The sequence below is a fragment of the Dipodomys spectabilis genome, unplaced genomic scaffold, assembly GCF_019054845.1.
Source record: "Dipodomys spectabilis isolate Male_0828 unplaced genomic scaffold, ASM1905484v1 ptg000297l, whole genome shotgun sequence".
In the NCBI taxonomy this organism is placed as follows: Eukaryota; Metazoa; Chordata; class Mammalia; order Rodentia; family Heteromyidae; genus Dipodomys; species Dipodomys spectabilis.
The window spans coordinates 10,923,001-10,938,616 of record NW_024870974.1 but is presented as its reverse complement, the minus strand read 5'-3'; the positions used below and the strand labels follow the sequence as shown (position 1 = coordinate 10,938,616).

General features: G+C 41.2%; 1 protein-coding gene across 1 annotated transcript in view; it reads left to right on the top strand.

Moving 5' to 3' along the window:
- Grid2 (glutamate ionotropic receptor delta type subunit 2) overlaps positions 1-14,577 on the top strand; it is a 1,058,508-nt gene extending 1,043,931 nt beyond the window's left edge. The window contains exon 16 of the mRNA XM_042701886.1: positions 14,419-14,577. Coding sequence (XP_042557820.1) covers positions 14,419-14,577 — 159 coding nt within the window. The remainder of the gene's footprint in view (positions 1-14,418) is intronic.
- Positions 14,578-15,616: the final 1,039 nt, after the last annotated feature.

Sequence of the window (15,616 nt, the reverse complement as noted above, 5' to 3'; positions counted from 1 at the left end):
TTCTGGACAGTCTATTCTCATCCAACTTCTACATCTTAGGGCTTTCCTCCAGAGCCTTCAAATTCCAAAAATTAACGTGGTGGGAGATAAAGGGAAGATAAGCATTTTCCTTTTTGTCAGTTAGCCCACCAAATCTGGATTATAATCCTAAATAACATGGAATTCTCTTTCCAAGGGAAAGTTTTCTCCTTTCTCTGCAGAAAAGGGAAGAATAGAGAAAACAAAAGGAAGAAAAAAGACTAATAGGATTTACCTGATTCTAGACTTTCTGTAAGGAACTGGTGACTGAAATGATTGAATCTGATTTTGTTTCCTGTGTGCTTCTCCAAATGATAAAACTCTTAACTCCTCCTAGCAATGCTACGAGGAGTCTCTGGTCTGGAGCATACATGAGAGGTCCCTTTTCCATGGCAGGGATACTCGGCAGAGTCTCATTTCCAGGGAGACAGGGCAGGATTTGCTGCTATGCAGACTGAATAATGTTGGAAGCCCACATCGTGTCACATTCTGTGTGCACTTTCCAAAGATTAATCCAAGCGTTACAAATGGGACACAGACTGCCATTGTTCCAGGGACACTTTAATAACCCACACCTACAATATTCAACCTGTTGTTTGCATAGGGACAACGTTGGGACACAAAAACCCACCAGAACGATGCAGGGAAAGGAGCCATGGAGAGGCAAAGCCCCGGGCGCCAGGAACTGCCACACCTCATCCTTCATGGCAAATGAGTCTGTTTAGAGTTTATTTAGGCCGGGGGATGGGGGTCAGGTCGTGCTGCTGGCTTTCAAAGCCATTCCAAGAGCAATTCTTAAAATCTTGCAGCCGGCTACCACCCCTCCACATCTCCCCCCCCCCCCCCCCCCCACACACACACACACACTTTCTTGCTCCCATGATGCCTTGGAAGGATTTGGCAAGTCGCTGATGAGTTTTGTTTTGTGGTGCATCCTCACTTGAAGAAATGTGTGATTTTTCAAGAAAAACCTGTCTGGCCAATGTCTTCTTTTCTCTTTCTCCCCGCTTCTCTTTACGCATGCGTGCATTTGTTGCTCTTCTCTAGCGCAATATTGTTCACAAATAGAAGAGTCAGGAGCAAGCTTGAGGAGGAGAAAACTGAGCGCAGGAGTAGAAGAAATCACAACTATCACACTCCCCAATGTCTCCTCACGAAGATTCCCCTAGAGAGAGCTCATTTCACCAAACAAACTCTAATGGCCTAGAAGATCAGAATTGATTATTTTTTTTCTTTTCAAAATATAGCATTACTACAGATCTACAATAGCATAATGTAATTCCTAATCCACTTTAATGGAATGTTTCTAGTATGTGGAAAAATCACAAAGGACAGGAAGAGACAGAATGAAAGTTAACAGTGGACATGCTCCTGCAATTCACACTTGAACTTGCTACTTTTTGTAATTAAATAAACTTAAATAAGTATCAATGAGTCCATCAGAATATAACATTCCAGGGCTGGGAAGGTGGCTCAGTGGTAGAGCGCTTGCCTTGCATGCATGAGGCCCTGGGTTCGACTCCTCAGCACCACATAAGCAAAAAGAGAAAAGCCGGAAGTGGTGCTGTGGCTCAAGTGGTAGAGTGCTAGCCTTGAGCTGAAGAGCTGAGGAATGGTGCCCAAGCCCAGAGTTCAGGCCCCACGACCGGACCCAAAAAAAAAAAAAAAGAATATAACATTCCAAACTTACCTTTAAATCCAGGTGGCAGTGGCTCACACCTATAATCCTAGCTACTGTCTGAGAATCAGATTTGCTGCCAGTGTAGGTAGCGACTTCTACCTCCAATTTACCACCAAAAAAGCCAGAAGTTGAGCTATGGCTCAAGAGGTAAAGTGTTAGCCTAGAATAGAAAAACTCAGAAACAGAGCCCTGTATTTATCTCTAGCACTTGGTACACATGTTTTTTTTAAATTAAATGGCTATATTTCCTCTAATATATTTATATTTTGTCATCATTTTTATAGCCAAGTATTATGGGGTCCATCCTGACTTCTACAGGTACTACTGCCCCCTGAGACTTAAAAAAAAAAAAAAATCACACTTGTAATCCTAGCTACTCAGGAGGCTGAGATCTGAGGATCCCAATTCGAAGCCAACCCAGGTAGAAAAGTTCATGAGACCCTTACCCCAACAAACTACTCAGAAAAAAAGCCAGAAGTGGTCCTGTGGGTGAAGTAGTAGCATGCTAGCCAGAAGTATATAGAAGCTCTCAGGGACAGTGCTCAGGCCCTGAGGTCAAGCCCCAGGAGCAGCATGCGTGCGCGCACACACACACACACACACACACTGTGACTTATGTAAATATGCAAATGTATTCAGTCAAGTCTTAGTTGTAAGCTTGACAATGATAGCTCCCATTTGTAATCATAGCTGCTCAGGAAACTGAGATGTGAGGATTGAGGTCCCAAGTCAGCCTGGACAGAAAAGTCTGTGAGATTCTTATGTCCAATTAGCCAGCAAAAAGCTGGAAATGGAGGAGTAGCTTCACTGGTAGAGCATTAGCCTTGAATGAAAAAGCCAAGTGAGAACGCAAGGTACTAAGTTCAAGTCCTAGTAGGAGCACCAAAGAAAAGTCTTAAATACAAGTAGGTTATCAGCAAATAGGACATGAGAAAACCATGTATTTTGACTTTCCTAATTGAAGCATGAAGCATCAGTGTAAATCTGCTGCGAGAGAACAGGAGTTGAGCAAATGCAAGTAGGGATCTAACTTTGTTCTCCACTGAGGCTCGTTCAAGGCTCTAAACACGCTGTCAGCTGGGTTCCATTCCTTTCTGGTGCGCAGGGTTTTCCCCTCGTGCACATGGCCATCAGAAGCGTTGAGCTGCTCTCTGGCTGATTTGTTTGCTCACAGCTCCTTCCCAGTGATCATTTCCACAGATCCTTCCAAGCTGAGGAGCTTACCTGATTAGCCCAGCCTCATCCAAGCCATTTTACTTCCGTTTGACTGGTTAGAAGCCAAAAGACCAGCCTATAGGAATTTTGGAGACCATTTTAGAGCCCTGCCTGCCAAGAGACGCTATTAATAAGGAGATAAACCACTGTGAAAGAAATGAAGACATGAGAGTCATGAGGAAAATGCCCTCTGTGGGCAGTGACACTGGATATGAGACACAGGGCACAGAAGGAAGCTGTGAAAGTTATTTTCCCATTTACATGTAATGCATCACTGTGAAACTGCTCGTGCTCCTGATTCTCATGGCTACGATGAAGTAACGAAGCAGGTGGAAACTCATAAAGAAAAAAGGAGTCATTTACCTTATAGGTTCAGAGACTGAAAGTCTGGACACCTGCATGTGGGTGCTGGTGAGGGTCCTTCGCTGTATTACATCCTGGGAGAAAGCTTGTGTGAGGGAGAAGCCATATGATGAGATAGGAATTGGGAGAGCAGGGAAGGGCTGGCCTTGAACTTTCCCTCTGGCGACCTGCCTGGATTTCCCCCAAGTACAACCTGACTCCCTTCTTCGCGCAGCACACGTCTTCAGTTCCCCACTTCATCAATCAGTACTGTTAGAATTCCATTTTTGAGGGGTGTGTGTGTGTGTGTGTGTGTGTGTGTGTGTGTGTGTGTGTGTGTGTGGTCGTGGGACTTGAACTCAAGGCCTGGGTGCTGTCTCTGAACTCTTTTGCTCACAGCTAGTGCTCTGCCACTTTAAGCCACAGCGCCACTTCCAGTTTTCTGGTGGTTCATTGAAGATAAGAGTTTTATGGACTTTCCTGCCCAGGCTGGCTTTGAACCTCAATCCTCAGATCTCAGCCTCCTGAGTAGCTAGGATGACAGGCATGGCCACCAGTGCCTGGGAAGTCCTACTTTTAGAGCACAGCTTTAAGCAAAATGTCTGTTTTTAGATGTCCTAATTTAGTCCTTTTAAATGAGAACTTGTGTGCATTTGCACACTTGGCTATGAGGAGAGGCCTGCAGAGACGCTGGGTGGGAGATGCCCAAGGGATCTGCCTCGGGCAGGTCAGAGGAAGTCCTTGACAATAACCATCACGGTGCTAGCTGGGATCAAAATGTCTGGCTGACAAAGGCACCATCGGTGTGGCCAGGTGTGGGTGGCTCACACCTGTGATCCGAGCTACTCAGGAGGCTGAAATCTGAGAATCATGGTTTGAAGCCAGCTGGGGCAAGGAAGCCTGTGAGACTCTTATCTCCATTTAACCAGCAAAAAGAAAAAGCCAAAAGTAGAGCTGTGGCTCAAGTGGTAGAGTGTTAGCCCTGAGCGAAAAAGCTCAAGGACAGAGAAAAAGAAAGACAGAAAGAAAGAAAGAAAGAAAGAAAGAAAGAAAGAAAGAAAGAAAGAAAGAAAGGAAGGAAGGAAGGAAGGAAGGAAGGAAGGAAGGAAGGAAGGAAGGAAGGAAGGAAGGAAGAAAGAAAGAAAGAAAGAAAGAAAGAAAGAAAGAAAGAAAGAAAGAAAGAGAGAGAGAGAGAGAAAGAGAAAGAGAGAGAGAGAGGAGGAAGGAAGGAAGGAAGGAAGGAAGGAAGGAAGGAAGGAAGGAAGGGAGGGAGGAAGGAAGGAAGGAAGGAAGAAAGGGAGGGAGGGAGGGAGGGAAGGAGGGAGGAAGGAAAAGAAAGAAAGAAGGGAGAAAGGGATGGAGGAAGAGAGAAAAAAGAAAGTGAAAGTAAGAAAGGAGAAAGAGAGAAAGGAAGGAAGGGAGGGAGAGAAAGAGGGAAAGAAGGAAGAAAAGAAAAAGGCCGTGTGGTAGAACAATTGACCCATCAGTTCACCCAGTGCCTTCTGCCCTGCCCCCCCCCCAGTCACAGCATGATGCCAAGACCCTTGCATGTCTCCCTGGGGCATTTGGCAGAGCAGAAAGCAGCCCCCTGGAGGTGATTTTCCCATCTTTGCTGGAGAAATCTATGAGAAGAGATGGGGAGGGAGAGCTGCGAGAGATCTCAGAGGGAGAGCGTTTCTGAGGTTGGAACCCCAGTCTTTCCAACGCATCCTATTTCCAGAACATAAACAGGAGGAGCAAAGCCATTAGACTTGAAAGGGACCCCCCCTCCCCCCAGCCTGGGACAATAAGCCTCTGGTTAAAAAAAAAAAAATCCAAGCCAGGCGCCAGTGGCTCACGCCTGTAATCCCTGCCACTCAGGAGGCTGAGATCTGTGGTTCAAAGCCAGCCCAGGCAGGAAATTCCATGAGCCTCTTATTTCCAATTAACCATCAGAAAAACCAGAAGTGGCTTCGTGGCTCTTGTGTAAGAGCAGCTCACCTTGAGTTGAGGAGCTCAGGAGACAGTGCCCAGGACCACAGTTCAAGCCCCACTACCAACCCAAGGGGAAAAAAATCCAGTGTAGCCCCCATGTCCGGAGAAGCCTGTGCAACAATGGCTGTGTTTAAAAAACCCGGCCCCTAGCAGAAGCTGGGCTGGTGGCAGGAGGGGGGTGGGGGGGAATGAGTGGGGAGGGGACCTCGCTGCCCTAGTTCTTCAGCGAGCCTGACATCCCTGCGGTTTGTAGACCAAGAATTCTGCCCAGGAGATGGAGCACCCAGGTGCCAGGTGTATGAGGAAACTGCTGATGAGCTCTGTCCCCATTTATCCACATCCAAGCAGAGCTGCTCTTCTATAAATTACTGACCACACACAAGTGTGTGTGTGGTGGGATTACAGGTGTATGAACTATACACAGTGCTCTCTGCTATCTTCTGGACTGCCATTTTCCTCTATCTATCTGTCTGTCTATCTATCTATCTGTCTGTCTATCTATCTATCTATCTGTGTGTCTGTCTGTCTATCTGTCTGTTTGCCTATGCATCCATCCATCTAGCTAGCTATATATAGTTTATGTTTATATATGTGTCTGTTTGTTTTTATAAATGTGTATACATACACATAGATATTGGAATGAACTCAGGTGTCTGTTTTTCCAAATGGTCCCTATGAATATGGCTGTCATAAATTTCGGTGAAATAGTCTTACTTTAGTCATCAGAGAAATAAATGGAAAGGTTCTGGAACTCATCGATTCATTGTCAAACGGCTGTCTCATTAAATTGTACACAGTTTTAAAAATAGAAATAGCTGCATTTCCTACGTTTGAGTTATAATGTAGTGCAGGAAACAGGCCAACTATCCATGCAATTTGTTGGTCAGTGTATGAGTGCTAGTACTAGAGCTTGAACTCAGGGCCTGGATGCTGCTCCTTTTGTTGTTGTTGTTGTTATTGTTGTTGTTTTCCACTCAAAGCTGGTGCTGTACCAGTTAACCACAGCTCCATTTCCAGCTTTTTGATGGTTAACTGGAAATAAGAGTCTCACGATGGGGCTGGGAAGGTGGCTCAGTGGTAGAGCGCTTGCCTTGCATGCCTGAGGCCCTGGATTCAATTCCTCAGCACCACATAAGCAAAAAGGAAAAAAGCCAGAAGTGGTGCTGTGGCTCAAGTGGTAGAGCGCTAGCCTTGAGCTGAAGAGCTGAGGGACAGCGCCCAGGCCCAGAGTTCAGGCCCCACGACCGGAACCCCACCCCCCCCCCCCCAAAAAAAGAGTCTCACGAACTTTCCTACTCAGGTTGTCTGTGAACCACGATCTTCAGATCTCAGTAAGACAAAGATAAAACCCCTGTAGAAAAGAAGGAAGGCGGGGCTGGGAAGGTGGCTCAGTGGTAGAGCGCTTTCCTTGCATGCATGAGGCCCTGCGTTCGATTCCTCAGTACCTCATAAGCAGAAAAAGCTGGAAGTGGTGCTATGGCTCAAGTGGTAGAGCACTAGCCTTGAGCTGAAGAGCTGAGGGACAGCGCCCAGGCCCAGAGTTCAGGCCCCATGACCAGACCCAAAAAGAAAAGAAAAGAAGGAAGGCACAGCAATCAACACAGACATAGCAAGACAGGCGCCATCGTGCAGTTAAAGTATGCCCACGTGTTGAGTGGTAACAGAAGTCCAGTGTAAGCCTGGGACCCTTGCCCTGCTCTCCCAGGACCTAGGCCTGTTTTGTTTTGTTTTGTTTTAAACAAACAAAGATGGGTAAGTTCCATGAGCCTCTGTGAGCAGTCAGGGCCCTAGTGTGGAAGAGTATCTCAGTGATGGCACCTGTACATCTCAGCAAATTTAGGCTCCTCTTGGGAACCTCCAGTTCTGCCTATTTGTTTGTAATATACTCCTCCATGGTTTTGCATTATATGAGAGGTTTTGTAACTGCCACGATGAAATGCCCCCTATTAAATTTTTTTCAGATGATGTGGAATGAGGTTTTGTAAATTTCCACCTTTTACAATTACCAAGGGGGAAAAAATTTTTCATAGGTTCTTTGTGGCTCTTCACATAAATGGTAGCTCAACATTGCAGAAAGAGTTATTTGTTGAAAGAATTCAAGTCACATTGCAGTCATACAAGCTGTTCTATAATAACTACCAACTGATCAACTGATCTCCCTATATTATTGTGAAATATGTGTATTTTACCAATATTTGAAATGTTTAATTGTTTTTTTCTCTTTCAAACTAAAGATATGGATATCAAAATGAAAAGGAATGCAACCACCAATGGTTGATTTGTTACTTGATATAAAAGAAGTTGGAAAATGTTGAGTTATTTCCCTAAAAGTTAATAATGATGCCATGGGCAATGAATGCTCAGTATACTTTATCAACTGAATAAGATGGAGTTGAAAATAATCAGTTATTTACTGGCCAAGTTTTTACAGTTTTTCTCAGGTCGATAATTCAGTTAATAAAAATGTCTTCAGTAAAGTTTGACCATAAATATACAGAAAATAGAAGTCAAATAGTTAGATAAAAGTGAGCAATGATTCAAATTTATATAGATCTGTGTTTGCTAAGTCAAACAAGATGGAAACTAAATTTCTAATTGAGTTTACTGTTAACAGTGTTTTGGTTTCAAAAATAAAGGTTTCTTTTAGAAATCTGGGTAAAATTGAATTTAACTATTATTTGAATTTAGTTTTAATTTAATGTGTTAAGATGGGTATATTTTATGTGTATAGAAACTTAAAACTATTGTTTTTTTCTTAATTTTCAGTTCCAAGTTCTAATTCAGTGACATAGTCCTGAAAGATTTGTCACATAAAATATGATATGTGAGTAAAAACGGGTATTTTAAATTAAAAAAATAACACTATTTTACTAAATACTTTTAACTTCTTAAAGTAGAAATACCATATTGGGCATAACATAACTAACACCTCTTTTATCTAGACTTCCTATTAATAATGTAGATGATGCTTTCTAACTGTCTTACAATGCTTATACCAGCAGATGCTTATCATCTTATAGATGATAAAGACTCACACCTCTACATTTTCTTACATCCTTTGGTGTTTGTGTGTGAAAATACTGTACAGAGGGGTTACAATTACATGGGCAAGGTAATGATCTTACATCCTTTTTATAGTAAAAAAAAAAAAAAATCAAGGGCTATGATAACTGAAAACCATGAGCAAGTTTAAATCCAGAAACACTGGTGTGATAATGGCAATAAAAGAGAAAACAACTTAATTCATAATTATAGGGGAAATTCAGTTCAACTAGCAAATATATAAATGCATATAGTCATATCTCGAGTTAAATTACTACCATAGGCTCAAAACTCATCAAAATGCCTACTTTATATTTAGATTTTGGATGTTTATTCCTTTAAAATCATGGATGTAGAATATGTTGCATTTTTAATGTTTTGGGGGGGAAGAGAAAATACACCCTACTTTTAAGCCTGAAGCTCTCTGGCCATTGTACAGTAGCGTCTCAGACCTATGTGCTTATGTTTCCGATTCCTGGGAAGTTCTCTGTGCTGCAGGGCGTGCCTGAAACACATCAAAAGAACCAAGTTCTACAAAAGAAAAAAGAAATTCAAGTAGGCTTGAACATACAAAGAGAGGGACGAGAAAGGGGCCAGGCAGAGTGTTGAATACAAAATGAGTTCAGCCAACCCCAGGAGCTCTTCATCACTTACATTTATCTTATTCTGGGAGAGGGGCGTCAGATTCAGCCCTGACATAAACCACCCACTGCCATTGACTTTGACTCTGTGTGAGTGTGTGTGTGTGTGTGTGTGTGTGTGTGTGGTGCCTTGTACACTGAAAAAGAAAACCAGAGTTCATGACGGATCCCTCCTACTTTACAAGACTTAATGAGAAAAGCAAACCGTTTCTTAAAAAATATAACAAAGCCTGACACAAAACAAATTTTGCATAGTTCTCACTGAACCACTTCATAGTGTCAATATAGAAATCTTCTAATTCTGCCTTACTTTAACATCATCATTGCTGTCATTAGTTTAGACCTTCTGTGCTTAGAAAGCATGTAAAGATTTCGATCTTGTTTTGTCATGCTTTGTGCCTGTTTAATATATTTTCAGGTAAAAATCTCATGGGTAAGCCTCTGCAGTACTTCAAATTTTTTATGAGAGTTTTATATGTGTGTGTGTGTGTGTGTGTGTGTGTGTGTGTGTGTATACATGCATGTATGCATGTACGTATATGGGCCAAATAGCTGACTGATAAGGGACATGTTTCCTGAACCCATGATAATTCCATCTTTGAAGGTAATATTCTAAATTCTGATTCCGTGTTCTCCAAAAACATTTATATTGATAAAGCCCTTCGGATTATTACCCCATTGTGATAAGCCTTGAAAGCCTGCACAGATTTTCTAGGGACAAATGTGCAAGGTCAAGCCTGATGACCTTACTATGAGTAAATAATAAATAGTGAATGGGAAGAGATGACATCACAGAGACAGACAGACAAACAGACAGAGGCAAAGATGGGACCATAAAAATGGGCTTTCTCGCTTGGATTTAGAAGCATATAAGCAATACATTTAGAACTTCAGCAGAAGCTTTTCTGATCAGGAATGATTATTACAGAGCCAAGAGTTGTGGTTCAAGGCTGTAATCTCAATACTGAGTTCAAGGCCAGACTTGACTCCATAGCAAGACCCTTTGTAAAAGAGAAAAGAAAGTAAGACAATGATTAATATAAGTAAAAGGCTCAATTATTTGTTCCAATTCACAGGAAGTTATAATCTTATATACTGATATCATTTTCCTAGCAGCCTATTTTAGTAGTAGTACACATAATGTGTGTACATGTATGTACTCTACAATGTTTATTTTAGTTTGGACTAACTACCTTAGACTTCCAATTTTTTGCCTCACTGTGATTGATTGCATGTATTTTTTTCCCTAAAGAACATTGAGTGTAATTTCATTACATGGTCATATTTTTCATCTATTGCTTCTATTAATTGATAGGGTTAAAATTAAGCTGTAAAGACCTGGTAAAACACAAAGGTGATCAGCACATGCAGATGAGTGTGTGAGATTTACTTAGTGGACTTCGCCATGCTCTGCTCCAAAGGCCTGTTCACAACCAACTGCTTCCTCCCTCAGGAGTCCTCAGTGAAGGCAGAGGACCCAGTGTCCTGTTTAGATGTGGGAGAGCTTTGGTGCCTTGAAATCCTGAGGTCTTTTCTTCTATTTTAGTTTCCAGTTTCCAACAATGAGCGATTTCAGACCATTTAGACTGCGTGCCATCACATTCAGCTCTAGCACTGCGGCAGCTCAGTCACACCAAAATAAAACCAATACTATTGCACTGTCATTTGCACAGTCAACTTTCCCAATACTCTCTTGAAAAAGAAATCAAAGCAATAAAGAAATAAAATCAAAAAAAAAAAAAAAAAGAAATAAAATCAAATAGGAGTACGAGTCTAAACATTGCTAGTCCTGTTCCAGGTTTGGTCATCCTTCCACATAATTCTATTTCAAATATAACACCGAATTTTGTTGTACATTGGTGCACTTTTTAAAAAATTATCTTTAAGGATGGGTACAATGGAGTTGTCAGTTAACAAAGCAGATCGTGAATGCAATGAATCTAGATCCAAGTCACCCCTTCCATCATTCCGCCCCCCATCCCTCCCAATCCTCTTGGTGCACTTTTTTGCATACTTTTTCTTCCTAATTAGCACTTAAGCCACTGAAATTTGTAAACGCAACAAAGGAAAAAGCAAAAGACTTTCTAAAGATTAAAAACAGCCAGGTTCTGGCTCATATCTGTCAAGTTTCTTCCTTGGGAGGTGGAGATTAGGAGTCTGCAATTTAGGGCCAACCTGGCAAAAGTTTGCAAGGACCCCATTTCAACTGATAAAAAGTTGGATCAAGTGCCAAGTGTCTGTCAACCCAGCTATAATGGAAGTATAAATAGGAGGATCAAAGTCCAAGCCAAGCAGGCAAAAACTAAAACCCCATTTTAAATAACCAAAGTAAAGAAAAGCTGAGGATGTAGCTCAAATAGGGGAGCACTTTTCTACACTATACAAGAGACTGAGTTCAAATTCCAGTATTGACAAAAACAAAAACAACTTTAAAAAACTACAGCCTGGTATATCAACAACCTGGTATGCTATTTATTGAAGACAAAGAAGTAGGAGGAGATTGGTCCAAGGTCATAGGAGCAAAAACAAGAGACTTTGTTAAAAAAAAAAAATAGATCAACTGGAAAGCAAAAAGAACTACTGGATTTTGTGGGTCAAGTTCTAGCATGTAAGGTCCTGAGTTCCATCCCCGTACAGACAAAGGGGGATGACATTTGTGTCTTTTTTTTTTTTTTGGTCAGTCATGGGGCCTGAACTCTAGACCTGGGCGCTGTCGCTCAGCTCTTCAGCTCAAGGCTAGCACTCTACCACTTGAGCCACAGTGCCACTTCCAGCTTTTTCTGTTTATGTGGTGCTGAGGATTTGAACCCAGGGCATCATGGATGCAAGGCAAACACTCTACCACTGAGCCACCTTCCCATCCCTATTTGTGTCATTTTTGACTGCCACTTCTGACAACTTTGAGTCAGAAGCAAATTTTTGAACCTCTCATTTATTTTCTTAACACAGAAATGAAATAGATAACATTACCATTTTGTAGAACTGTAGGAATAAATAAGAAACTAAACCAAAGTGCTGGCATGAAATGTATAAAATGTTACCTATTGTTGTTGAATTAAGTTTTTTATTATTAATAAGTTTTTATTGTGAAAATACCATACAGAGGGGTTACAATTACATGAGCAAGGTAATGAGTACATTTCTTATCAAGCATTGTTGCCTCCTCCTTTGTTTCCCCTTACCATCCCTTTGAACTAAGTTTTAACCTTTACTTCTTCTCGATTACTTATTAGTGGCTAGAAGTAAAAGCCAGTCCACTTGGTATGAATACTAAATTTCTTTGCATTTTTAGTGGCTCAAAATTGGTTCTGAAAAAAATAATAATAATTGGTTCTAGGTCTTTACCTCCTGGAGATGAGATTGCTTTAACAATAACTCAATTGATTCCTCAGTTCTTCTTTATTTTGCTCCAATTTATAAGTAACTGCCTATTTGACTGTTGATAAATTAGGACTTTCAATAGTTCTGTTTAAACCAGGTACCAGTGGCTCATACCTGTCATCCTAGCTAATCAGGAGGCTGAGATCTGAGGATTGCAGTTCAAAGCCAGCCTAGGCAGGAAGGTCTATGAGACTCTAGGCTCCAAGTAACTACCAAAAAGTCAGAAAGTGAAGCTGTGACTTAAGTGGTAAAGCACTAGCCTTGAGCAAAAATAGCTCAGGGGGACAGTGCCCAGGCCCTGAATTCAAGCCCCAGGACAGCACGCATACACACAAATGTTCTGTCCACTATTATTTTCTAAAATCTCTGATTTCCTCTTTCCTCTTCTATAGTCTGGGTGTCAAAAGCCTCCACGTTTTAATTCTACTCAACCTATACATTATTTTCTGATGCAAATCTATTTTGGTAGAATTTTCCGCCTTAATATTTGTTTCATTTGTTTCCACATGGTCAGCACCTTACCATGGAGAGACACTATGGCACAAATATATTAGTATACCTAAGGGTATTAAAATGAATAAAATATTATATCTGTCATCTATGAGACTGGCACAGACAATAGACAATTAAACAACTCATTGTAGTAAACAAGAACTGCTAGAAGAATTATAGAACAAATGATAGAAAACTATCTTTCTGTGACATTCTCATCTTGAGTATGAAGGCCTCAAGATATATTACCATTAAATGCTTATAATATACCAAAGTATTATTTGTCATCTTAGTTTCTGCTTAGGGGAGCAGTAGGATCTACAAGTTTGTGAACTCTTTTGTGAGTTTGTGGACTGTTTTCCTCCATCAAAAATGTCCAAAAACCCTTGTTTTCCCATACAAAAAATTCCTACCTCCTCCATGATTTCATCTCTCATTATTCAATATTTGACCTTCCTCTCTGCAATGACTGGAAACTATGGACACTTAATACTTGGGGAGAGCAAATCAGTGATCTACTCTAACTTGTTAGTTTCTATATTTAATATGTGATAGTTTCTATATTTAATATGTGATAACTGTATCTCCCTACCAAGTATATAAACCTCTTAAACAGAGTGTATGTTTTATTCAAGTACATTTTCTATTTTCCTAAGTGCCTAACAAAACTGACAAAATGTAGTGATAAATATATAGCAATTGTTTACCTTGCTTTTTTTTTGAAGGGGGAGGGGCCTTTTTTTTTGCCAATACTAGGACTTGAACTCTGGGCCTGGATGCTATCCTTGAGCTTTTCTCAAAACTAGCACTCTACCACTTGAGCCACAGTACCACTTTGGCTTTTCTGAATAGTTTACTGGAGATAAGAGTCTCATGGACTTTCCTGCCTAGGCTTCAAACCAAGATCCTCAGCCTCCTAAGTAGCTGGGATTACAGATGTGAGCCACCAGCACTTGACTAATTTGCTTGTTTTTGATAAATAAAATACATAACTTATGAGATCGCCCCCTTAGTCTTCAAGAATGAGGGAAATTCCTTATTTTGGAACATATAGTTAAATAAGTAGACTACAATGCTCTTAATAATAGCAACTGGATCAATTGCAATTTGGGGAAAATTTGTATATTTGTTATAAATTATGAATGTCTTGAAGCTTATGAATAGTCTGGAACCAATTACTAAAAGTTGTCAAGATCTAAAAGTCAATATGTAAACCAATAGTTTCTAGGATTTCACGTGCAACTTTGTGTCAAGACCAAGGTTGGTAGAACACTCTATTGCCTATCCATGTGAGAGCAATACTGGCTTTATTTTCTGGTGAAGATATTCAAGACCTTATCCATAAACAACAAATATATCTTAACTCCAGTCTGATCAGATTCCAAGGTCCTCCTTGAAACAGAGTCCAGTGAACCAACAGCCAACATGCTGTGCTTTCTGGTGACAATCTGTTGTACAAAACACCTATACAGCCCTAACTGGAAGGCTTCAGTCCACTGCCATTATGCTTTCTCTTGTCTACAGTGGACACCTCAGGTGCAGCCAATGCTTTATGAGTAGAGACCACACCATACAAAATCCATGCCTTGTTACTCTCAACCTGATGAGACCTCTGCTTTGTTTTCTCAACAGGCTCCATCTTTGCAGAATGAAACTACCATCTCTGAAAGAAAGAACACTTGGCCATTAAGACCATGTTTGAAACTTGGCAGTAATACCTGGAGAAACCAGACACCCAGCCACAGCCTGCACCAATCAACCCAACTGGGAGGACCTCTAGATGACCCATAATCTCTACCAATCTCCCCACCTGATGATCTGTTTCCCATCTCTGGATTTCCGGATCCATTTGATCCTGTGTACCCAAAACTGGTGAGCTGATATACTCTGTCCTAAGAGTTCTGCTTCAGTTCAAAGGACTGTATTCACCAGGTTGTGACACCCAGAAATCCTTGCCGTACCTCAGGCATAGAAGAATAGCTGCAAGACTTGTCTCTTTCAGACACAGGTCATACACAGGTCTTACCTGCCAGCCTGTTAGCTTGAGGAGAGTCTTTCTATGCACTGGATGATTTTGCCTGTGCATCCTGGTCAAGAAGACACATACTAAAGTCCAGATCTTTTCCACAACAGATCTGTCCTCAGCTTCTACCTGTTTAAGATTCATCACAATCTCAACTCCAGGGCTTGGGACTTCTGATAGCCAAGGATCCAGGGAGATGTCGAGGACCAACAAGAATGTGCCTTGGCAGAGCTTAAACCAGATACAAGACAAAGGCCTCTTCCAACCCTTACTGAATCCATTGTGATTATGCTTCATGGTTTGGGGATTTTTGTTGTTGTTGTTGCTGTTTGGTCGGTTACTTTTTGTCATACAGCTCTCTCCATATTACCAAAGTAGTGTTAATGTCATGTTTATCTAAAGATCTCTTCCTTCCATGCCAAGTATCCATTGTCTTTACCCAAACATATATACTTCACATGGATTTTGGCTAACAGAGAACCTCAGACTTAAATCCACAGCTAGTAGATTCATTATTGCAGGCAAAGATCACTTGATGGATGTTATTACACCCTGGAACCTTATCCACCATCAAGACAACTGAGTTTTCCCTCTTTCCACATCCAGATTCACCCATCATACCAGTTCCATGCCAATAATCCCTTACAAATTGAAAAAGGAAACATTGCATGAAAACAGATCAATCCCTTGTGAATGAGACCAGTTTTTAATGGAGGACCTGTTAGGTCAAGCACTGTATTAAATTCTGAGAATACAAGGAAAATGTGGCAGTGCTTGCCCTAAGAAGTTCACATTCCAATGGGGAAG